General features: G+C 44.2%; 1 protein-coding gene across 2 annotated transcripts in view; it reads right to left on the bottom strand.

The window, feature by feature from the left end:
- Positions 1-24,114, bottom strand: part of KCNG3 (potassium voltage-gated channel modifier subfamily G member 3) — a gene marked incomplete at both ends in the record, with an annotated part of 29,349 nt that extends 5,235 nt beyond the window's left edge. The window contains one exon of one of the 2 annotated variants that reach the window (XM_079720659.1): positions 23,450-24,114. In XM_079720659.1, coding sequence (XP_079576785.1) covers positions 23,450-24,114 — 665 coding nt within the window. The remainder of the gene's footprint in view (positions 1-23,449) is intronic. The other variant, XM_079720660.1, reaches the window with a different exon arrangement.
- Between the last annotated feature and the right edge of the window lie 1,696 nt (positions 24,115-25,810).

The raw sequence follows: 25,810 nt of genomic DNA, 5'->3' as shown, positions 1-25,810 counted from the left end.
AATGAAACCCAGATCTATTGGGCTTTGAAGCACTAAGGAACATCTGAAACTGCTAATGATTTTTATGACAATGTTCATTGTTAATATTAAATTATATATGTCAATCTCTTGGTCTCCATGGTTGATGTATTAGAGCAGCATTTTTCACACTGCTGATTCTTAGCCCATTAATGGATCAAAATTGATGGAGGTATTTTTTTGGGAAATTAAAAAGAAATATTAGTGTGCATCAAAGTATAGTTTCATAAAACTTTTGTTTCAGCTACATATAATTGTGTACTAAGTTACGATGTAAAATGTATTCCCTTCTGTAGGCACTGGAGGACCTCAAAAATTGCTGGCAATCATCAGTCATTCTAATTCCCCTAACTGATCTGTCATGACAGAAGGCACTTCTGGCAATGACTCAGAGGTTTACAAACAGGCTCCACAGGAGAACAAATGCTTTTAGTGCTAACCATCCCCTCCTGCCTGCAAAAAAGACTAGGACAGGACATAAAAAGCCATTAACTATGTTGTATGAGGTGAAGATCAGTCTCCCTCTGGGAGCTAACTTCTCATCTTTTTCCCTCAACATTTTATTGTGAAAAATTTCAAACATGGAACAAATTAATTAATATTTTAAATATACTTGCTTATCACCTATTCACCCCTATATCCATTTATTAACCTTTTTTTCTTGGATGCATTTTAAAATGAATCCAGACATCTGTGCACTTCCATCTAAAAAATTCAGAGTGCATATTATTAACCAGAGTTCAATATTTGTTTCATTTGTTTCTTTTGATTTGAACTTTACATGCAATGGAATGCACAAACCTTATGTGCACACTTACTGAGGTTGGACAAATGCGTAACCTCTATAACCGAAACTCCTATCAAGATATAGAGCATTCACGTCACCTGAGAGTTCCCTGCCTTATTCATCTTTGTATCTCCTGCCCTTACTTCCCATCAGACATACAACAAGTGCTCAACAGCTTTTTGTCCAGTACAATGTAGTGACTTTGATAGAACCTGAAGTACTGGAATGGCTCTTCTGGGAGCTTTAAGGGATAACTGAAGCCTGTCATCAAAAAATGGTGCTGAGGGGACTTCCTTGGTGGCACAGTAGTTAAGAATCTGCCTGCCAATGCAGGGGACACGGGTTCGATCCCTGGTCTGGGAAGATTCCACATGCCGTGGAGCAACTAAGCCTGTGCGCCACAACTACTGAGCCTGCGCTCTAGAGCCCGCGAGCCACAACTACTGAAGCCCGTGCGCCTAGAGCTCGTGCTCTGCAACAAGGGAAGCCACCCAATGAGAAGCCCGCGCACCACAACGAAGAGTAGCCCCCACTCGCTGCAACTACAGAAAAGCCCGCGCGCAGCAACAAAGACCCAACGCAGCCCCCCAAAAAAGAATCCACCTGCCAATGCAGGGGACATGGGTTCAAGCCCTGGTCCAGGAAGATCCCACATGCCGTGAAGCAACTAAGCCCGTGTGCCACAACTACTGAGCCTGCTCTCTAGAGACCGTGAGCCACAACTGCTGAGCCCACGTGCCATGGCCCGTGCTCCGCAACAAGAGAAGGCACCACAATGGGAAGCCCGCGCACTGCAGCGAGGGGTGGACCCCGCTCGCCACAACTAGAGAAAAGCCCTCACGCAGCAACCAAGACCCAGTGCAGCCAAAAATAAATAAATAAATAAAAATGTATTTTTCAAACAATCGTGCTGAGTTCAGTTGGACCCTTACCTTACACCAAGTACAAAAGTTAATTCAACATGGATTAACTGCCTACATGTAAGACCTAAAACAAGTTTTAAAAAAATTCCTAGAAGAAAATATAAGAGAAAAGCTTCATGACATTGGACTTGGCCACGATTTCTTGGCTATGACACCAAAAGAACAAACAACAAAAACAAAAATAGGACTACATCGAACTTAAAAGTTTTTGTGCCTCAAAAGGCACAATCAACAGAGTGAAAAGGCAAGTTACAAAATAGGGGAAAATATTTGCAAATCATATATCTGATAAGGGATTAATATCCAGAATACATATCGAACCTCTACAACTCAACAAAAAAAAAAATCAAATAACCCAGGACTTGCATAGACACTTCTCAAAGATGGTATACAAATGGCCGGCTAGCATTTGAAAAGATGCTCAACATCACTAATCGTCTGAGAAATGCAAGTCAAAACCAATCAGAAGGTATCACCTCACACACATCAGGATACCTACTATTAGAAACAAAAACCAGAAAACAAGTATTGATGAGGATGCGGTGAAATTAAAATCTCTGTGTACTGTTGGTAGGATTGTAAAATAGTGCAGCAGCTGTGGAAAACAGTACGGAGGTTCCTCAAAAAATTAAAAACAGAACTTCCATATCATCCAGCAATCCCAATTCTGGTTATATATCCAAAAGAACTAAAAGCAGGGTGTTAAAGAGATATTTACACACCTGTGTTCATAGCAGCACTATTCACAATAGCCAACAGGTGGAAGCAACCCAAATGATCATTAATGAATGACTCCATAAATAGAATGCGTCACAGTCTTACAATGGAATATTATTCAGCTTTACAAAGGAAGAAAATCCTGTCACATGCTAATAAATGGATGAACCTTCAGGACCTCATACTAAGTGAAAGATACCCAGTCACACACACACACAAAGACAAACACTGTATGATTCTACCTTTAGGAGGTATCTAAAGTACTCAAAATTCAGAGAAACAGAAAATAGAATGGTGGTTACCAGGGGCTGAGGGAAGAGGAAAAAGAGAAGTTGTTGTTTAACGGGTATTTCCCCTAATATCTCCATATTACAGATTACAAAACTGAGCTTAAAAAGTCAAACATCTTTTCCAAGATCACACAACTAAGAAATTGCAGTGGCACAGGTAATAAAATACGGATCTACTGGGCTTTGAAGCACTAAGGAACATCTGAAAATGCTAATGATTTTTATGACAATGTTAATTTTTTTAAAATTAGTTTCTGCTTTATAACAAAGTGAATCAGTCATACATATACATCTGTTCCCCCATCTGTTCCCTCTTGTGTCTCCCTCCCTCCCACCCTCCCTATCCCACCCCTCCAGGTGGTCACAAAGCACCCAGCTGATCTCCCTGTGCTATGCGGCTGCTTCCCACTATCTATCTACCTTACGTTTGGTAGTATATATATGTCCATGCCTCTCTTTCGCTTTGTCACAGCTTACCCTTCCCCCTCCCCATATCCTCAAGTCCATTCTCAAGTAGGTCTGTGTCTTTATTCCTGTTTTACCCCTAGGTTCTTAATGACATTTTTTTTCTTAAATTCCATATATATGTGTTAGCATACGGTATTTGTCTTTCTCTTTCTGAGTTACTTCACTCTGTATGACAGACTCTAGGTCTATCCACCTCATTACAAATAGCTCAGTTTCGTTTCTTTTTATGGCTGAGTAATATTCCATTGTATATAAGTGCCACATCTTTATCCATTCATCCGATGATGCACACTTAGGTTGTTTCCATCTCCAGGCTATTGTGAATAGAGCTGCAATGAACATTTTGGTACATGTCTCTTTTTGAATTATGGTTTTCTCAGGGTATATGCCTAGTAGTGGGATTGCTGGGTCATATGGTAGTTCTATTTGTAGTTTTTTAAGGAACCTCCATACTGTTCTCCATAGCGGCTGTACCAATTCACATTCCGACCAGCAGTGCAAGAGTGTTCCCTTTTCTCCACACCCTCTCCAGCAATTATTGTTTCTAGATTTCTTGATGATGGCCATTCTGACTGGTGTGAGATGATATCTCATTGTAGTTTGGATTTGCATTTCTCTAATGATTAATGATGTTGAGCATTCTTTCATGTGTTTGTTGGCAGTCTGTATATCTTCTTTGGAGAAATGCCTATTTAAGTCTTCTGCCCATTTTTGGATTGGGTTGTTTGTTTTTTTGCTATTGAGCTGCATGAGCTGCTTATAAATTTTGGAGATTAATCCTCTGTCAGTTGCTTCATTTGCAAATATTTTCTCCCATTCTGAGGGTTGTCTTTTCATCTTATGGTTTCCTTTGCTGTGCAAAAGCTTTGAAGTTTCATTAGGTCCCATTTGTTTATCTTTGTTTTTATTTCCATTTCTCTAGGAGGTGGGTCCAAAAGGATCTTGCTGTGATTTATGTCATAGAGTGTTCTGCCTATGTTTTCCTCTAAGAGTTTGATAGTTTCTGGCCTTACATTTAGGTCTTTAATCCATTTTGAGCTTATTTTTGTGTATGGTGCTAGGGAATGATCGAATCTCATACTTTTACATGTCCCTGTCCAGTTTTCCCAGCATCAATTATTGAAGAGGCTGTCCTTTCTCCACTGTACATTCCTGCCTCCTTTATCAAAGATAAGGTGACCATATGTGCGTGGGTTTATCTCTGGGCTTTCTATCCTGTTCCATTGATCTATCTTTCTGTTTTTGTGCCAGTACCACACTGTCTTGATTACTGTAGCTTTGTAGTATAGTTGAAGTCAGGGAGCCTGATTCCTCCAGCTCCATTTTTCGTTCTCAAGATTGCTTTGGCTATTCGGGGTCTTTTGTTTTTCCAAACAAATTGTGAAATTTTTTGTTCTAGTTCTGTGAAAAATGCCAGTGGTAGTTTGATAGGGATTGCATTGAATCTGTAGATTGCTTTGGGTAGTAGGGTCATTTTCACAATATTGATTCTTCCAATCCAGGAGCATGGTATATCTCTCCATCTATTTGTATCATCTTTAATTTCTTTCATCAGTGTCTTATAATTTTCTGTATACAGGTCTTTTGTCTCCTTAGGTAGGTTTATTCCTAGATATTTTATTCTTTTTGTTGCAATGGTAAATGGGAGTGTTTTCTTGATTTCACTTTCAGATTTTTCATCATTAGTGTACAGGAATGCCAGAGATTTCTGTGCATTCATTTTGTATCCTGCTACTTTACCAAATTCATTGATTAGCTCTAGTAGTTTTCTGGTAGCATCTTTAGGATTCTCTATGTATAGTATCATGTCATCTGCAAACAGTGACAGCTTTACTTCTTCTTTTCCAATTTGGATTCCTTTTATTTCCTTTTCTTCTCTGATTGCTGTGGCTAAAACTTCCAAAACTAAGTTGAATAAGAGTGGTGAGAGTGGGCAGCCTTGTCTTGTTCCTGATCTTAGTTTCAGTTTTTCACTATTGAGGACGATGTTGGCTGTGGGTTTGTCATATATGGCCTTTATTATGTTGAGGAAAGTTCCCTCTATGCCTACTTTCTGCAGGGTTTTTATCATAAATGGGTGTTGAATTTTGTCGAAAGCTTTCTCTGCATCTATTGAGATGATCATATGGTTTTTCTCCTTCAATTGGTTAATATGGTGTATCACGTTGATTGATTTGCGTATATTGAAGAATCCTTGCATTCCTGGAATAAACCCCACTTGATCATGGTGTATGATCCTTTTAATGTGCTGTTGGATTCTGTTTGCTAGTATTTTGTTGAGGATTTTTGCATCTATGTTCATCAGTGATATTGGCCTGTAGTTTTCTTTCTTTGTGACATCCTTGCCTGGTTTTGGTATCAAGGTGATGGTGGCCTCATAGAATGAGTTTGGGAGTGCTCCTCCTTCTGCTATATTTTGGAAGAGTTTGAGAAGGATGGGTGTTAGCTCTTCTCTAAATGTTTGAAAGAATTCGCCTGTGAAGCCATCTGGTCCTGGGCTTTTGTTTGTTGGAAGATTTTTAATCACAGTTTCAATTTCAGTGCTTGTGATTGGTCTATTCATATTTTCTATTTCTTCCTGATTCAGTCTCGGCAGGTTGTGCATTTCTAAGAATTTGTCCATTTCTTCCAGGTTGTCCATTTTATTGGCATAGAGTTGCTTGTAGTAATCTCTCATGATCTTTTGTATTTCTGCAGTGTCAGTTGTTACTTCTCCTTTTTCATTTCTAATTCTATTGATTTGAGTCTTCTCCCTTTTTTTCTTGATGAGTCTGACTAATGGTTTATCAATTTTGTTTATCTTCTCAAAGAACCAGCTTTTAGTTTTATTGATCTTTGCTATCATTTCCTTCATTTCTTTTTCATTTCTTTCTGATCTGATCTTTATGATTTCTTTCCTTCTGCTAACTTTGGGGGTTTTTTGTTCTTCTTTCTCTAATTGCTTTAGGTGCAGGGTCAGGTTGTTTACTCGAGACGTTTCCTGTTTCTTAAGGTGGGATTGTATTGCTATAAACATCCCCCTTAGAACTGCTTTTGCTGCGTCCCATAGGTTTTGGGTCATCGTGTCTCCATTGTCATTTGTTTCTAGGTATTTTTTTATTTCCTCTTTGATTTCTTCAGTGATCACTTCGTTACTGAGTAGTGTATTGTTTAGCCTCCATGTGTTTGTATTTTTTACAGATCTTTTCCTGTAATTGATGTCTAGTCTCATAGCATTGTGGTCGGAAAAGATACTTGATACAATTTCAATTTTCTTAAATTTACCAAGGCTTGATTTGTGACCCAAGATATGATCTATCCTGGAGAATATTCCATGAGTACTTGAGAAAAATGTGTATTCTGTTGTTTTTGGATGGAATGTCCTATAAATATCAATTAAGTCCATCTTGTTTAATGTATCATTTAAAGCTTGTGTTTCCTTATTTATTTTCATTTTGGATGATCTGTCCATTGGTGAAAGTGGGGTGTTAAAGTCCCCTACTATGAGTGTGTTACTGTCAATTTCCCCTTTTATGGCTGTTAGTATTTGCCTTATGTATTGAGGTGCTCCTATGTTGGGTGCATAAATATTTACAATTGTTATATCTTCTTCTTGAATCGCTCCCTTTATCATTATGTAGTGTCCTTCTTTGTCTCTTCTAATAGTCTTTATTTTAAAGTCTATTTTGTCTGATATAAGAATTGCTACTCCAGCTTTCTTTTGATTTCCATTTGCATGGAATATCTTTTTCCATCTCCTTACTTTCAATCTGTATGTGTCTCTAGGTCTGAAGTGGGTCTCTTGTAGGCAGCATATATATGGGTCTTGTTTTTGTATCCATTCAGCCAATCTGTGTCTTTTGGTGGGAGCATTTAGTCCATTTACATTTAAGGTAATTATTGATATGTATGTTCCTATTCCCATTTCCTTAATTGTTTTGGGTTCGTTATTGTAGGTCTTTTCCTTCTGTTGTGTTTCTTGCCTAGAGAAGTTCCTTTAGCATTTGTTGTAAAGCTGGTTTAGTGGTGCTGAACTCTCTCAGCTTTTGCTTGTCTGTAAAGGTTTTAATTTCTCCATCAAATCTGAATGAGATCCTTGCTGGGTAGAGTAATCTTGGTTGCAGGTTTTTCTCCTTCATCACTTTAATTATGTCCTGCCACTCACTTCTGGCTTGTAGAGTTTCTGCTGAGAGATCAGCTATTAACCTGATGGGGATTCCCTTGTGTGTTATTTGTTGTTTTTCCCTTGCTGCTTTTAATATGATTTGTGTTTAATTTTTGAAAGTTTGATTAATATGTGTCTTGGCGTATTTCTCCTTGGATTTATTCTGTATGGGACTCTCTGTGCCTCCTGGACTTGATTAACTATTTCCTTTCCTATATTAGGGAAGTTTTCAACTATAATCTCTTCAAATATTTTCTCAGTCCCTTTCTTTTTCTCTTCTTCTTCTGGAACCCCTATAATACGAATGTCAGTGCATTTAATGTTGTCCCAGAGGTCTCTGAGACTGTCCTCTGTTCTTTTCATTCTTTTTTCTTTATTTTGCTCTGCATCAGTTATTTCCACTATTTTATCTTCCACCTCACTTATCCGTTCTTCTGCCTCAGTTATTCTGCTATTGATCCCATCTAGAGTATTTTTCATTTCATTTATTGTGTTTTTAATCGATGCTTGATTCATCTTTAGTTCTTCTAGGTCCTTGTTAACTGTTTCTTGCATTTTGTCTATTCTATTTCCAAGATTTTGGATCTTGGAAATAGAATCTTGGATCATCTTTACTATCATTAGTCTGAATTCTTTTTCAGGTAGACTGCCTAGTACCTCTTCATTTGTTAGGTCTGGTGGGTTTTTATCTTGCTCCTTCTCCTGCTGTGTATTTTTCTGTCTTCTCATTTTGCTTATCTTACTGTGTTTGGGGTCTCCTTTTTGCAGGCTGCAGGTTCGTAGTTCCCGTTGTTTTTGGTGTCTGTCCCCAGTGGCTAAGGTTGGTTCAGTGCGTTGTGTAGGCTTCCTGGTGGAGGGGACTAGTGCCTGTGTTCTGGTGGATGAGGCTGGATCTTGTCTTTCTGGTGGACAGGTCCACGTCTGGTGGTGTATTTTGGGGTGTCTGTGGACTTTTTATGATTTTAGGCAGCCTCTCTGCTAATGGGTGGCGTTGTGTTCCTGTCTTGCTAGTTGTTTGGCATGGGGTGTCCAGCACTGTAGCTTGCTGGTCGTTGAGTGAAGCTGGGTGCTGGTGTTGAGATGGAGATCTCTGGAAGATTTTTTCCATTTGATATTATGTGGAGCTGGGAGGTCTCTTGTGGTCCAGTGTCCTGAAGTTGGCTCTCCCACCTCAGAGGCACAGCACTGACTCCTGGCTCCTCAATTTGGGATGATTCGTTGTCTATTCATGTATTCCACAGATGCAGGGTACATCAAGTTGATTGTGGAGCTTTAATCCGCTGCTTCTGAGGCTGCTGGGAGAGATTTCCCTTTCTCTTCTTTGTTCTCACAGCTCCCGGGTCTCAGCTTTGGATTTGGCCCCACCTCTCCGTGTAGGTCGCCGGAGGGCGTCTGTTCTTTGCTCAGACAGGACAGGGTTAAAGGAGCAGCCGCTTCGGGGACTCTGGCTCACTCAGGCCGGGGGGCAGGGAGGGGCATGGAGTGCGGGTGGAGCCTGCAGCGGCAGAGGCTGGAGTGACGTTGCACGAGCCCCAAGGCGCGCCGTGCGTTCTCCCAGGGAAGCCGTCCCTGGATCCCGGGACCCCGGCAGTGACGGGCTGCACAGGCTCCCCGGAAGGGGGGCATGGACAGTGACCTGTGCTCGCACACAGGCCTCGCGGCGGCGGCAGCAGCCCCAGCGTCCCACGCCCGTCTCTGGGGTCCGCGCTTTCAGCCGCGGCTCGCGCCCGTCTCTGGAGCTCCTCCAAGCAGCGCTCTTAATCTCCTCTCCTCGCGCACCAGGAAACAAAGAGGGAAGAAAAAGTCTCTTGCCTCTTCGGCAGGTCCAAACTTTTTCTCGGACTCCCTCCCGGCTAGCTGTGGCGCATTAGCCCCTTCAGGCTGTGTTCACGCCGCCAACCCCAGTCCTCTCCCTGCGCTCCGACTGAAGCCCGAGCCTCAGCTCCCAGCGCCGCCCGCCCCGGCGGGCGAGCAGACAAGCCTCTCGGGCTGGTGAGTACCGGTTGGCACCAATCCTCTGTGCGGGAATCTCTCCGCTTTGCCCTACCCAGGTACGTGGGGAGTTTCTTGCCTTTTGGGAGGTCTGAGGTCTTCTGCCAGCGTACAGTAGGTATTCTGTAGGAGTTGTTCCACGTGTAGCTGTATTTCTGGTGTATCTGTGGGGAGGAAGGTGATCTCCACGTCTTACTCTTCCGCCATCTTCCCCGGAAGTCTGACAATGTTAATTGTTAATATTAAATATGTCAATCTCTTAGTCTCCATGGTTTATGGGTTAGAGTAGCATTTTTCACACTGCTGGTTCTTAACACAGTTTCAGATTTGCAAGATGGTAAATTTTATGTTATGTATTTTTTACCCAAAATAAAAATACATACATGAAACTGCCCAACGAAGGGGAGAAGATAGGAGGCTCCTGAAGCAAGAAGCCCTTCTCCACTTGTAACTTGCTGTGAAACCATGGATAAGCTATTTAATCTCTCTTCCTGAATTTTCCTCAAGGGTTAAATGATGAGAATAACAGTAAGACCTATCTCTCAGATTGTCTTAAGAATTAAATGAATTAATATGAAATAATAGTAAGTGCTCAGTAAATCGTGTCTATAATTATCATTATTACAAACCATCTCTGGGCTTGTAGTCTTCCCTTCACACTCAAAAGGAGATCACGTCAGTGTTTTCCTGAGTGCAAAGAGAAGGCAAGAATGAAAGCTCCATCCTTTCATTCTCTCTTCTCCCAAGAATTCTGCCTATATTCTCACACACTGCTGGCTGCAGCATAAACTGGTAAAACCACTTAAAAGAGCAATTGGCAGAACCTATCAAGCTTTATACTGCACATGAAACCCAGCCACCTACTCTAGGAATTTATCCTACAAACACACTTGCATATTTACATAAGAATATGTACAATGAGATCCACTGTTTGTAATACCCAAGGGTAAAAAAATATATAAACATCTATCCAGAGGAGATTGATTATATAAATGTATTTCCCAAAGTTATTAAGTTGAACCATATGAAATTGACATTGGAAATTTTATGACTCTACCTTATGCCACGTAGCCACGAAAAAGAGTTAAGGTGCATTCCTGAGCTTTGATGTGAAACAGTCTTCAAGATGTACAGGTGCAGAACAGTACATATATTATGCTCTAATTGTGTGTGTGTGTGTGTGTGTGCGTGTACTGGAAGGATACTTAAGAAAATGTTAATACCAGTTGCTGACTCTAGGGAGGGAGCCTGACGCAGGATGGAAACTCACTTTCTACTTTATTACCTTTTGTGCTGTTAAATGATTTACCATGTGCACATATTATTTTTCCAATTAAGAAAAATTTTAAAGAAAAAGTGAAAATCACGCCCAACTAGAAGAGCAATCACCATGATGAAGTTGTCAGTGGCTTGAATCAACCAGCACACCCCCAGGAGTAGCACAAAAAGAAAAGTTGCACCCTTCCTACCCTAAGCTTTCAGGCTTGAACATATGAGGCATTTCCAGCAGGCCTATACAGTGTGATGATACATGGTGTAATAAAAATCTCCAACAAACTACATCACCATCCACCAAATTCTCTACAGTCTCTTTCATGTCCTTATAAAAGTTTTCTCCACAAGTTCAATGGGGGAAAAAGGCAGGAATCAAACAAACAAAAAAAAACTTGATTTTTTTCTTATGTATTTTAATTACCTTACAGAAAGAAAAAATCCATACCACTTATATATTTTTATCTTGTACTCTAGATCAGTAATGAAAATAAACAAAAACATACATTAGGTACTTACTCAAGTACCAAGAATTTTTCTGTAAATTTATACATATTAATTCATTTAATTCTCACAACTGAATGCATAGTACGCAGAGAACAGGGATCCTCACTGGGCTGCCAAGTGAGATGTGCAGTGGAGAGAGGCGTGATTGTAGGATTTATGGCTGGAAGCCTTATGGCAACACTGAAGCCTTATGGCAAAGCTGATAGATTTTTCAAAGTCAAGTTATAGCTTTAAAGGCAAAGGGAACCCCTTAAAGTTTTGGCAACAGGTGGATTCATTCGTGGAATAAGCATTTCTTAAGAGGTTACCGTGTGCTGGGCATATTGCCAGGCCTGTGAGCTGGGAAGAGGCCAAGCGTACTGTGGGAATATACATCGGGCAGATGTTTATGGGCTGACTGGAGGGTGCGAACAGGCAGGAGGCTGTGACACAGGCAAGAGAAATGGAAGGCCCAAACTGGCAGATGACGGGAATGAAATGAAACGAAATAATGCAATGAAATGAAATGGGGGATAGATGGCAGAAGACTTCAACAAGACCCTGCCACTGGCTGGCTGTGAAGGGCACAAAGAGCTGCAGCTGCAAGGATATGAGCAAACGGCCCAAGACTCAGCAGACCTTCACCACCATCCTGGACCTTGGAGAGATATGTGGGTCCAGGCAGGGAACCAGGCAGATGCCTCGAGGCAAGCGAAGAAAAGAAAACCACCCAGCAAAATCTTATTACAAGAGATGGCCGCTCTGAACCAGTCTCTTGATTTTCCTAACAGATGAAAAGACAGAAATCATCTTTCCAGAGCCAAATTATGAAAAGCATTTCATCAACACCATGCTTCAGTGTTTGTGTTCATTACCCTGTAATCGAGGACTTGGCTCTGGGCTGACTCTGAAGAAACCATCCACATTTCTGTGTGTATCTCTACCAGATGCTCTCAAAGTCAGGGACACCAGGGCAGCTTTTCTTCACCAGATGCTGAGGAATGAGTTTTCAGTAAACCACCATGTTCTAGGTGAACATACACATAACAAGTGGAGAGACCCAAAAGCTGTGGTTCTGGTTCTCACTACTAAAAGACTTCCCAGAGATGAGAACAACAGAAACCCAGATCCATCAACACCTGCCCATCCAGGCCACCAGCGTTCTCCACTCCAGGTGGGCATCCTTCATCCTGCAGGTACAATCATCTCCCCCAGCACCTTCACCTCCACTCCAAAGAGACACTAATCCATCTAAATAATGATGTAAGATCAACTCACTGCAAGAACTGATCTGTTCTCAATCTATAGACAACTACCCGATGGGTTCTACTCCTTCTTTTTTATATTTCATTGGCAATGCATTAGTAAAAGAACTTTTTAAAAAAGAAATGATATCAAGAGACCATCCTCCTCAGACACGATCATCTTATAAAAACCAATACCAATTCTTTTCTTTTTTTGCCTACTTTCTCTTTTTATTTTTTAATTTATTTTTTGACATTCTTTTTTAAAATATTCTTTTCCATTATGGTTTATCACAGGATATTGAATATAATTCCCTGTGCTATACAGTAGGACCTTGTTGTTTATCCATCCTATATAAAATAGCTTACATCTGCTAATCGCAAGTCCTTTCCTCCCCCAATTCTTTGCTTTTTTAATGAATTAATTTATTTATTCATTTATTTTTTTTTTTTTGGACTGTGTTGGGTCTTCGTTGTTGCATGCGGGCTTTCTCTAGTTGAAGCGAGCAGGGACTACTCTTCGTTGCAGTGCGTGGGCTTCTCATTGCAGTGGCTTCTCTTTTTTTTTTTTTTTTTTTTTTTTTTGCGGTATGCGGGCCTCTCACTGTTGTGGCCTCTCCCGTTGCGGAGCACAGGCTCCAGACGCGCAGGCTCAGTGGCCATGGCTCACGGGCCTAGCCTCTCCGCGGCATGTGGGATTTTCCCGGACCGGGGCACGAACCCGTGTCCCCTGCATCGGCAGGCGGACTCTCAACCACTGCGCCACCAGGGAAGCCCAGTGGCTTCTCTTGTTGCAGAGCACGGGCTCTAGGCGCATAGGCTTCAGTAGTTGTGGCACGTGGGCTCAGTAGTTGTGGCTCGCGGGCTCTAGAGCACAGGCTCAGTAGTTGTGGCACACAGGTTTGGTTGCTCCGCAGCATGTGGGATCTTCCTGGACCAGGGCTTGAACCCATGTCCCCTGCATTGGCAGGCGGATTCTTAACCACTGCACCACCAGGAAAGTCCCTAAAAACGGTTTTAAAAATGCAAAACAATGCTATATTTTATGTGTAAATACATATGTGTGTACAAGCATATATTAAAAGTGTTTTTGATTTGCCCCTTTGCTTAGACCCGCTAGGCGTCCCTGCCTGGTGAGGAGGCTGAAGCCATGGAAGCCCACGCATACTACACCTTGGAAGAGCTGTCTTGGAGGAGGGCACATCCAGGGCCCCACATGCCACTGGGCCTGAACTGAGAACAGGCCTGGGCCTGGGCTCTGGATAACTTCCCTATGCTGAGCCACCCCTCCTGCCAAAGCCCCCAGTTCTGCGGGACACGCACTACTGTGCATGTGGGCTGCCACGTCACGCCTGCACTGGACATGCAGACGGTCCCCAGGTGGAGAGCAGCCAAAAACGCTGGTGAGACACACACGTCCAGGAGCCAGTGGCTAATCCAGGATGGAGCGACAGTCCCGTCAAGAAAAGGCCAAAGCCAAACACCGCAGGGCACAATAGGGTCTGAATAGCCAGGAGATGCCAGCAGCAGCGGAGGCCAAAAGACACGCGGCCAGATCGCCTCCAAGTGCCCAGGCCACTCCCCACCCCACACCCCGAAGCTGCAGAAACCCTGTAGAGGCTTGATGCCCTGTGGAACTCAGCAAAGAGAAGAATCGCGCCCTTCTGCCTGGCCCACATCGCCCCTTCAACCCATGCCCTGGCCTGGGGCCTGGGTCATCCCAGTGGAGGGCTCATTATGCCTGTCTGGACTCCTCCCCTGGGCCCCGCCTTGCTCCAGGATGAGCCTGGAAGACTGTGGGGCAGAAGATTCCGTATGTGCCTCCTTTCCTGGATTACTGACAGGTTTCTCAATTAGAAATCTCTCTTCAGGGAATCCATACTATCTTAAGGAACTTTTTTATAGCTGTACTCAGAATTGTCATGTTTATGTTAATTCCAATTATGAGCAATGATTAAAACGCGCTTCCTTAAAAAAAAAAAAGTGTGGGCTTCCCTGGTGGTGCAGTGGTTAAGAATCCACTTGTCAATGCAGGGGACACGGGTTCAAGCCCTGGCCCGGGAAGATCCCACATGCCACGGAGCAACTAAGCCCGTGTGCCACAACTACTGAGCCTGTGCTCTAGAGCCCTCAAGCCACAACTACTGAGCCCGCGTGCCACAACTGCTGAAGCCCGTGCCCCTATAGCCCATGCTCTGCAACAAGGGAAGCCACTGCAATGAGAAGCCTTCACACCACAATGAAGAGCAGCCCCCGCTCGCTGCAACTAGAGAAAGCTCCCGCGCAGCAATGAAGACCCAAAGCAGCCAAAAAATAAATTAATTTTTTTTAAAGTGTGTTTTTGTTTGTTTTGGCTGCACTCTGAGGGATGCAGGATCTTAGTTCCCTGATCAGGGATCAAACCCACACCCCTTGCATTGTGAGCACAGAGTCTTAAGCACTGGACTGCCAGGGAAGTCCCTAAAAGTTTTTTTAAATGCATAAAACAATAACACCAAAGTCAGAAAAGTGGCTATATCTGTGGAAAAGGAAGTGATTTCAATGGGGAAATGTTTTATTTCTTAAGATGGGTGGTAGGTACACAGGCACTCGATGTACTATAATCTATACTTTTTTACATGCCTGAAAGACTTTATGATGGTTTTATGCATAACTTCCTCTTCTGCCTTCGTAAAACATGTATTTCCTTTATTTCACAGATTGATTTGTTCTGCTTTTTAAGTTTCTGGTAATTGTATTCAAAGAAAACAAATTTTGATTGGCATAAAGAAATCTACATTTTAAAAAAATGCTTCAGTTTTGCTTTATTTTCAATAGTCTCCTAAGTTAAAAATAATTCTTTAGAGCATTTGCTGTAGAAATGTTAAAGCACCAACATCCACCATTTAAATAAATTATACAGATTAAAAGAGAAATAGGGACAATTTGTTTTAAAAGCCCATTGTATAAGGTACTGTTTTTTTTGTTTGTTTATAAATGTATTTATTTATTTATTTATTTTGGGCTGCGTTGGGTCTTTGTTGCTGTGCGCAGGCTTTCTCTAGTTGCAGCGAGCGGGAGCTACTCTTTCGTTGCGGTGCGCAGGCTTCTCATTGAGGTGGCTTCTCTTGTTGCGGATCACGGGGCTCTAGGCGTGCGGGCTTCAGTAGTTGTGGCATGCGGGCTTCAGTAGTTATGGCTTACGGGCTTAGTTGCTCCGCGGCATGTGGGATCTTCCCGGACTGGGGATCAAACCCATGTCCCCTGCATTGGCAGGCGGATTCTTAACCACTGCACCACCAGGGAAGTCCCCAGCTATTTTTCCACTTTGGAATTTATCCAACATATGCACTTATACCAATTTGCAAAGAAACATGAAAAAGACTGTGTTCTGCACTCCTGTTTGCATTTTTGAAAAACTACAGTTGAGCTAACCATTCCACAGCAGAGTAGAGCAGGGACCTGGGAATCAAATGCCAGGTCACGACTTAACCACTATGTGAGTCTGACATACTACTTAATCTATCTAAATCTCAGTCATAAAATGGGGATAACAATGGTGCTACCTTGTAGGATTATTATGAGACTTAGATGATAAAATAATTGTAAACCTTAACAAGTGACTAGCACATTATAAGTATTCAATAAATATTGACTATTACAGCCATTACTATAATTGATAGGACAGACACTTGTAAATGAACTGTGGCCCATCTATACAATGGAATATTACACAAATTTTAAAAAGAAGGAGGAAGATTTATATTAACTGATGTGGAAAGAGTTCCTAGATGTTAAGTGAAAAAAGCAAATTGCTAAACAAGATTATAGAATGATCCCAGTTATAAATTTAAAAAGACACCTGTAAGGGGGCTTCCCTGGTGATGCAGTGGTTAAGAATCCACCTGCCAATGCAGGGGACATGGGTTCAAGCCCTGGCCCGGGAAGATCCCACATGCCGCAGAGCAACTAAGCCCATGTGCCACAACTACTGAGCCTGCACTCTAGAGCCCGTGTGCCACAACTACTGAAGCCCGTGTGCCTAGAGCCTGTGCTCCGCAACAAGAGAAGCCGCTACAATGAGAAGCCTGCACACTGCAACAAAGAGTAGCCCCCACTCGCTGTAACCAAAGAAAGCCCATGCATAGCAACAAAGACCCAACGCAGCCAAAAAATAAAATACAAAATAAATAAATTTATTAAAAAAATAAAAATAAAAAGACACCTGTAGGGACTTCCCTGGTGATGCATGGATAAGACTCCATGCTCCCAATGCAGGGGGCCCAGGTTTGATCCCTGGTCAGGGAACTAGATCCCACATGCATGCTGCAACTAAGAGTTTGCATGCCACAACTAAGGAGCCCATGTGCTGCAACAAAGACCTGGTGCAGTCAAATAAATATATAAATAAATAAGAGACATCTGTATAATATGCATATATAATTATATATCCATGCATGTGTGGATAGTATACATATACACATATATACACACATATATATGTGAGTGTGTATATCTGTATATATGCAAAGAAAATTTCTGGAAGAATGCTCAGAAACTGGGTAATAGAATGCAGGAGAAAGAGGCATGTTTACTCTTTACTCTGTAACACTTAGAACCATACTTTTTTCCAATGAGCAAAGTTTTCATTTAAAAAAAAAAAGAATAATGTTTAAAATAACTTGCTTACCAAAAGGCAGAAAAAAAGCACTTTGATTAAAAAAAAGGTATTAACAAAAGGAAGTTTCCACTGAATTCTAAAATTGGCAGCAGATAGAAAAACCCTGTACACATATTAAAAGAAACAGTCCACTGTGAAAGAACAGACTTTAACTGAGGTTCTGGGTTATGTTCAATCCTATCAGAGATCTATTAATTACTGGTTTCTGAAAATATCCACCTTATCTGCAAAGTAAAAGCACTGAGACTTTCATCTTCAGTTTCAAATATTGCTTTTTATTTTTAAAGTACTTTAAAAAACCTATTGAATTTATATAATATCGACCTAAAAGGCAATAGAAATAACACAATTGAGTTTTAAATTTCCATCACCCGCTGTTTCATTTTTATTTCATTTTTTTAAACTTGAGCTTAAAATAACACCTAAAGAAATTTAAATATCTTTACATCTCAAAGTCTCACAACACAAAGCAACTTTTAGAAATAATTTCTAAAGAACAGATTAAAATTACAGGCTTTGCATGCTAAAGAGATTTAAAACTCAAAAGAGAACACTGCTGGGCTTCCCTGGTGGTGCAGTGGTTAAAAATCTGCCTGCCAATGCAGGGGACATGGGTTCAAGCCCTGGTCCAGGAAGATCCTACATGCCGCGGAGCAACTAAGGCTGTGCGCCACAACTACTGAGCCTGCGGTCTAGAGCCTGTGAGCCACAACAATTGAGCCCACCCGCTGCAACTACTGAAGCCCGCGCACCTAGCCCATGCTCCACAACAAGAGAAGCCACTGCAGTGAGAAGCCCATGCACCACAACGAAGAGTAGCCCCTACTCGCCGCAACTAGAGAAAGCCCACGTGCAGCAACGAAGACCCAACACAGCCAAAAATAATTAACAAATTAATTTTTTAAAGTTTTTTTAAAAAAAAGAGAACACTGCTGCTGAGATAACTGAGGGACCAAAAAGTAAAAGGCACAACTTATTTATATCTGGTCCATGTTTTATTTTATTATTTATTTATTTATTTATTATTTTTTTAAACCCAAGCCCCCTGCATCGGGAGCACAGAGGCTTTTTTGTCTTTTCTTTTTTTAATTTATTTATTTTTTAGAAATTTATTTTATTTTTGGCTGCGTTGGGTCTTCATTTCTGTGCACAGGCTTTCTCTAGTTGCAGTGAGCAGGGGCTTCTCATGGCAGTGGCTTCTCTTGTTGTGGAGCACGGGCTCTAGGCACACGGGCTTCAGTAGTTGTGGCACTCAGGCTCAGTAGTTGTGGCTCACAGGCTCTAGAGTGCAGGCTCAGTAGTTGTGGCACACATGCTTAGTTGCTCCACGGCATGTGGGATCTTCCTGGACCAGGGCTCGAACCCGTGTCCCCTGCATTGGCAGACGGATGCTTAACCACTGTGCCACGAGGGAAGTCCCTGTAGTTTTCTTTGAATGGGGTCCTAAATTAGAGAACAAAATATTTGCAACTCATGTCATTAACAAAGAGCTAATTTCTTAATTCTTTCTAAAAATCTTCCAACTAAGAAAGTCATCGCCAAAATGGGCAAACGGTACACACAGATCACTGAAAAGTAAAATAAGTGAGTCCTAAATATATGTAAAGATGCACATTTTTACTCAAGGCAAAAATAAATTAAAAATACTAGACACCGGGGGCTTCCCTGGTGGCGCAGTGGTTGAGAGTCCACCTGTCGATGCAGGGGACACGGGTTCGTGCCCCGGTCTGGGAAGATCCCACATGCCACGGAGCGGCTGGGCCCCTGAGCCATGGCCGTTGAGCCTGCGCATCCAGAGCCTGTGCTCCGCAACGGGAGAGGCCACAACAGTGAGAGGCCCACATACCGCAAAAAAAAAAAAAAAATACTAGACACCATTTTTCACTTTCCAGCATGATAAAAAATCAAAAGTATAGGTATAATGTTATAAGTCATAATTCTAGTTATTACTTTAAAATGTGTATCTCAGAAATAACTAGAAAAAATCAAAAGTATAATAACGCTTTGAAGAGTATGAAAAAACATGGTCTCTCACACACTGCTGGTGGGAGTATAAATTGATACAACTTTTTGTAGAGCAATTTGGAATTATCTATGAAAATGACAAGTACACAAAATGGAGTAGACAATCAACAAGGACCTACTGTAGCATGAGGAACTATATTCACTATCTTGTAATAACTATAAAGGAAAAGAATCTAAAAAAGAATACGTATGCATGTTACTGAATCCCTTTGCTGTATACCTGAAAATAGCACAACATTGTAAGTCAATTATATTTCAATAAAAATTTTAAAAATTATATATATATAATTTTTTAAAAGAGAAGTACAAATGTCCTTTGACCCAATGACTTACTTTCAGGAATTTATCCTATGGATATACTTTCATGAAAGCAAAATAATGTACATGTACAAGGATATTCACTACAGCATTCCCTACAGACAAGAAACAATGTTAAGTGTCCAGAAATTATAGAACATTCATACAATGGAACGTCATGCAGCTGCATAAAAGAACTGAGCAGTTCTTGGGATTTTCTGTTGTTTTTTGGCTGCGCAGAGTGGTTTCGGGGTCTTAGTTCCCAGATCTTAGCTCCCCAACAGGGACTGAACCCACCCTGGCAGTGAAAGCGTCAGGTCTTAACCACTGGACCGCAAGGGAAGTCCCCAAACCATATATTCTTATCTTTATTCCTTTTGCACAGTAAGTGCTTCATAAATAATCATTCCCTGACCTAACAGACTTTTTTCTCATTCTAGCACAGGATCCCATTCTCCTCAACTAAGAGTTCCACCACCTGAATGCCTCAGCCTTAACCCACAGAGCTCTTCAATCTATGCAAGAGAAGATATATTCCTGGAAGGTTCTATTTTGAAATGTAAGATAAACAATAGATATTTATTGTGCCTGAATAATAGTTTTTTCTAAAAGATGCTATCATAATAAATAGTACAATATAAGAGAATTTAGATGCCTTCTAGGGCTTTTCACCTCATGTAGTTTGGTGGCTAAGACATGGTTATATAAAAAAATAACCACCATGCTAGGAAGGATATTACAGCTGCCAAATGAGTCACACAAGTAAGCAGTCTCTCAAGAAACTCAGGAGGAAATATCACATCTACTAGGGTAGTCAGGAAACGCTTCAAAAGGGAAACAGAATCAGAGTTGGGCTTGATGGATGATCTAATTTCAACAGGCAAGGGACTGACTGCACAGTAAGGGACATCCAGGTGGTTCAGGAACGAGTGAACAGGCTGGTCTGGACAAATGGAGCCTGCAGGTGGCAGGGAGTGCTCCTAGCTCCTGGAAATCCACTTATTCAGTCCCTGAGCCTGTATCCTTCCAATGCCCTGGATTTATTTTGATTCTTCCTACTATTTCCCAGAGTTGTCATTTCATCTCCATTCTCACCAACCTCAAAGCAATCCAAGCTCTCATTCCCTCCCTCTGCAAAAATCTCCAAATTAATCCTCCTATTTCCAGTCTCCACCATCTCCAATCTATGGTGTACAACTCGTGACATTTGTTACTTTATACTCATGATCCACTCACCCCAAACCTGTCAACAGCTAACCACTGCCTGCAAAATAAAATTATTCTCCCTCTCATTCCAGGCCTTCTAACATTGCCCTGTCTCCATCTTTCACTCCATCACTGGACTCACACTCCCTAAACGTAATATACAAATGTCATGCCTAGGCCCTGGATGTTCCTATTACCCGGAAAATCTCTGTATTTTGTTCCCAGGTGGGGTACACATGGTTGTACAGGTTTCAAACACTGTAGTTTACATAAATGATACCGCCTGCCAGTGTTGGGCAGTGCACAACCTCTGCAACCTTCCAAAGACAGCTTGTTTCTATCCTCTCCCACCTTGAGACCTTCCCAGAACAACTCAACCCAATTGTTGATCAATTGTGCCTCTGATTCCTACATCAACTGCCAACTTGACACGGTTTCCTAACCAAAAAATGTTACAATATTTGGAATACCAATAGTACCTTGAACACAGCCGATACTCAAAAGATGCTTGCAAATTACAGCGGGTAAGTCAACAAAGGCAGATTGTGGTTAATGGGCAAAAAGCCTTGGAGAGGGACTTCCCTGGTGGCCCAGTGATTAAGAATCCACCTGCCAATGCAGGCGACACGGGTTCGAGTCCTGGTCCATATGCCACGGAGCAACTAAGCCCGGGCGCCACAACTACTGAGCCTGTGCTCTAGAGCCCGCAAGCCACAACTACTGAGCGCATGAACCACAACTACTGAAGCCTGCATGCCTAGAGCCCGTGCTCCGCAACAACAGAAGCCACCGCAATGAGAAGCCCGCGCACCACAAAAAAGAGTAAACCCCGCTCGCCGCAACGAGAGAAAGCCTGAGTGCAGCAATGTAGACCCAATGCAGCCAAAAATAAATAAATTAAATAAATAAATAAAATTTTCAAAGCCTTGGGGAATTCCATGGCATCCAGTGGTTAGGACTCCACACTCTCACTGCCAAGGGCCGGTATTCGATCCCTGGTCGGGGAACTAAAAATCCCATAAGCCACGCAGCGCGGCTAAACAAAACAAGACAAAACAAAACAAACCAAAGGTAAAGAGCCTTGAAGGCCAAGAGAGAAGTTCCGACTTCATTTGGGAGATGATCAGAATATGATCAGAAATATGATCAGAAAGATGTTTTAGGAAGAAAGACTAATTTCAGCAACCACAAGCAAACAGGGTTTGAGACACTATTCTCAAAGTACCACCTTAGTTGTCTGTTGGAGGGGGCCTGTGGGAGGCTCCCTCTGTAATGTGCAGCCTCCTCAAGTCATTCAGCCATCCTTCAGTTTATCTGTTTGGGATTACAGATAATGGTTTACATATACCTACACTCAGAGTGAAGCTTAAAACTGGGCCATTAAGCCAAGAAAAACATGTTTCTGCCTGAAATATCTGCGTATCTAGGAAACAGTTCTGACGTGAATAATTATATACATACATAAAATACATATACACAAATTAAACATTTATCTTCTTCCTTCACTTCTTTTGCAGTCTTCCTCTTTTCCATCTGTCTCTTCCCTTTTTGGTTTCTTTCTCTCTTTCCCCCTAAAATTATTATTCATGTCTCTCATTTCTTTCATAAGTACATAAATTAATTTCATTGTACTGATGGAGTACCAAATAAGTAATTCTTATCTGTAAATTGAAAACTCAGAAACTAATACATTAAACAAAATGAGTTTTCTAATTAATTTCCTTTCAAAGCATGTGTCTTAGATTTCATGTCAAGATAGCATATCAGTAATGGACTCCATGGTCCCAGATAGTTTATTTACTTCCTAGATTTAAATAAAAATCTTTACTCTCCAAAGGAAGAATATTATGTGGAAGTAATCCACTCCAGTATCAAGGCACATAGCACCAGTAGAACCATGCACATGTCTATCAGGAAAAGATTACCAGGCAAGCAACCAAATTTTTAAAATGAATGGAGAGTGAATCTTAAAAGAGGATCCAAGGTAAAGCACATGATACAATTTTGTGTTTGTGCCCAAAGAGGCTGTCTCCCTTGAAAGCCCGAATTTACTGTTTATTCCTCCCACCAAATATGCAAAATAAACTCACTAGTACTAAAAACAGAAGTATGCTATCACTACTGAAAGGTAAGCACCATCAAAGGAAAGATCAAAATATTTTCCTTTCATCCTACTAAAGTGAAAAGAAAAACCATTAAATACTGGATACTGTTTCTGAATTTAGGGCAGTTTCCCATGGTTTTTTCCCTCCCCAGCCTGAAGATCTTCCGGAAGTCACAGTGTGAATCTTTGGTAACAAACGGTGGACAGGTGCTTTGCTAATTCCATACTTGGTAGGAAAAGAAGAGGGAAAGGGCACGGACATCCATTATTTAGAGTCTATCGCTAAATTAATCTCCTGTATAAAAATTCCATTACAACTAATGTTATTCAGAGTGTATAGAGTGTGTGGGTAGTGTACAGCAGACCACACCATGATAACAAGACTTCATCTTTTCAAACACCATCAGAAATTGGCAAATAATTCAAACTGCTCTTAGCCCAAGTTTAAATTGTTGAATACTAACGATAAAAGTTTAGAGAAATCTAATTAACCGGTTGCTAATTTGCTCAAAAGTAAACTACAAACATGGGAGGCTTGTTCATCTCTACCTGCGTCTCCCCAAGGCTGGCGATTCGCCCTCAGGAGGGGCGTCTAGTGGGCGGACCGGAGCCGGCTAGAGCTGGGGAAATGGGGGTGGGGTGGGGGGTAGTGAGGACCAACCCACCCCTTGGCTGGCCGCGCCTGTGGCCGCGCTCGGCCCAGAACCCGGCCTGGCTTGGCCTCCCGGAGGCAAACAGGACGGAGACTGGACCGACGGACGGGACGGACAGACTCGACAGGACGGACAGGACGGGCAGAGAAGCAGTGCGTCCTACCCGGAGGGCTCCCTCCCAGGGCCGGCGGAGTACCTGCTCCGGTCATCCAGGCTGCGGTTGTCGGCCGCCGCGGCGCGCCAGTCGGGCAGTGTGCTGGCGCACAGCACCACCATGGACACGATCACGAACACCACCGACACGCTAGCCAGGATCTGCGCGGCCAGGGACGACGTGGGCTCCTCGAAGGTCCGCCGCATGCGCTCCAGCCAGCGCCGGGAGGGGGCCGCCTCGGCACCGCTGGCTCGCGCCTCGTCGCGGCCCAGCGCGCCCGGCTCTTCGGCCGTGTAGAAGGTGTAGGTGTCGGACATGCGGTCGTCGAGGCGGCGCTGGCAGCAGTACTCGAGGTGCGCGCCCTCCAGGCCCCAGTAGATCATCTCATTGTAGAAGGAGAGCTCGCACATCCGCGGCGCGAAGCGCAGCTTGCCGTGGCCGCGCACGTAGAGCAGGATGAAGCCGAAGGCCTCCGAGTGCCGGTCAAAGAAGTACTCGTTGCGTTCGCGGTCGTAGTCGTCGCACACCTCGAGCACGTCGCGCTCCGAGCGACAGCCGTGCAGCCGGCTCACGCGGCGCAGCGGGAAGTCCTTCAGTAGCTCCCGGGACAGCGAGTACCGGGCGCCGCCCACGTTCAGCACCACCGAGGCCGCCCCGCTGCGCCTGTAGGTCATGGCTGGCAGCCCAGAGGCCCCGAAGCCCGACGGCGGCGCCGCCGCTCCCCCGGCCGCCGCGCGGGGCCTGCCTGCCGTTGGCCGACCGGGGAGCGCGCCGTCGGGCCCCGCAGGCTGTCCCGCCGGCTCTCCCTCCGTGCTCCGCTGCTGCCCTTCGCTGGCCCGGGAGTCCCTCGGCTCTAGCCTCTTCGGCAGTCCGGCGTGGCTGCTAGCGACGCTCCCTCCGCACGGCAGTACCTGAAGGTGGCCGAGGAGTCCCCTCTGGCGCCAGCGCTGCGCCCCACGGGCCGAGAACGAAGCTGCCAGCGCCGCCGCCCCTCGCGTCTGAGGGATGCCCCCTCCGAGGCCGGGGTGCCCTTTCAAGGCGGCGGCGCTTTCCCCCCTGGGGGGCGTGCGTGCCGAGAGGAGGCGCCCGCGCTGGATGTCTCCGGGTCCCTGGCGCTCCCTCCGGCCGCGGCTTCAGCAAGCGCCCCACCACCGTCCAGAGGCAAGAGGTAAAGTGAGCGGGTTCGGAGGCGGCGAAGAGCCGGCTCCGAGGGGCGGGGGCGGGGCCTCCTCGCGGTTCCCCCTCCTTGCCTCCTGGCTCCGCTCCGCTCACCTCCCTCCACGCGCCGCCCTCCTCTTCCCATCCGCGCCCTCACCTCGCTCGGGCTGGGATTCCCCGGCGCCCCTCCCTGGACCTCGGGCTCCCCGCCTCGTGACGCCGTCCTCCCCCTCCGCTCCCGCCCCCAGTGGCCAGGAGGGGTCTGTGGAGCAGGGATGCGCCGAGCCTGCAGCCCCGGGTGGAAGGGTAAGCAAAGCCCCGCGGCCGGGGTCTCGGCTCCGGAGTCCCGCCCCGGACCATCGGGATGACTTGGGGAGTCTCCAAGGGCCCTTTTAACGGCCCCCAAAGGGAGGCGACAGGAAGGTAAGGAGGAGTGGACTGGGGTGCGGGATATGAGGGGCGGGGACAGACGGCGTTGGGAGAGCTTTTTCCAGAAGCTATTCGGAGCCCAGCTCGATTTCTGAGACCGCCCCAAAGGATTTCTCAGAGAAGGCACCCCAGCAATTCTTTTCTTGCCGACTTTGTTCTTCCTCACCCGGCGCGGAGACTTACGTACCGCGTGCTCCGAAGGCGGCCACACATCCCAGCACCCAGTCTCGGTGCCGCCTTCCCGAAGCCTGCCCTGTCTCGGAGGGGAGCGGCTCCAGCCCCCGCTTTCGGGGGCGCGGGTCCTAAGAGAGCGCCGAAGTGTAGCGCCGCTGGACCCTCTCGTGACGCTTCCTGCAGAGTGGCGTGAAAGTCTGGAGAGAATTGCCTTGCCACTGGCAAGAACAGAATTTCGCATTGCCTTCGTCTGCCTCCTCCTTTCATGTCTTGATTTCCCCCATGCACCTCCAAGTCGGCTGCAGCACCGGCCCTCGGAGCTTGAAGAGCCCTTTAAGGCTCTGCAGAGCGAATTGCCCTGGGCACTGCTCGATGCTCTGGGAGTGGGCTCCATTTGGCAGGGATTATTTTAAATTGCTCCCAGCAATTCACACGACACCCGATACAGGCAGCCCTGCCCGCGCAGTACCCGCCAGAGGCGAAACAGGTGAGTTGTAAGGCAAGCTATGTTAAATGTAAAAGTACTGGAAGGAAAAATAAGAGTGGGGTGGGATGGAGTGGATGCTGTCTTCTGACCTCAGAGTAAACCCAGCTGGTTACTTGGGAAAG

Source organism: Hyperoodon ampullatus (genome assembly GCF_949752795.1).
Source record: "Hyperoodon ampullatus genome assembly, chromosome: 15".
NCBI classification, from domain to species: domain Eukaryota; kingdom Metazoa; phylum Chordata; class Mammalia; order Artiodactyla; family Ziphiidae; genus Hyperoodon; species Hyperoodon ampullatus.
This window is presented reverse-complemented; position numbering and strand designations above follow the sequence as displayed.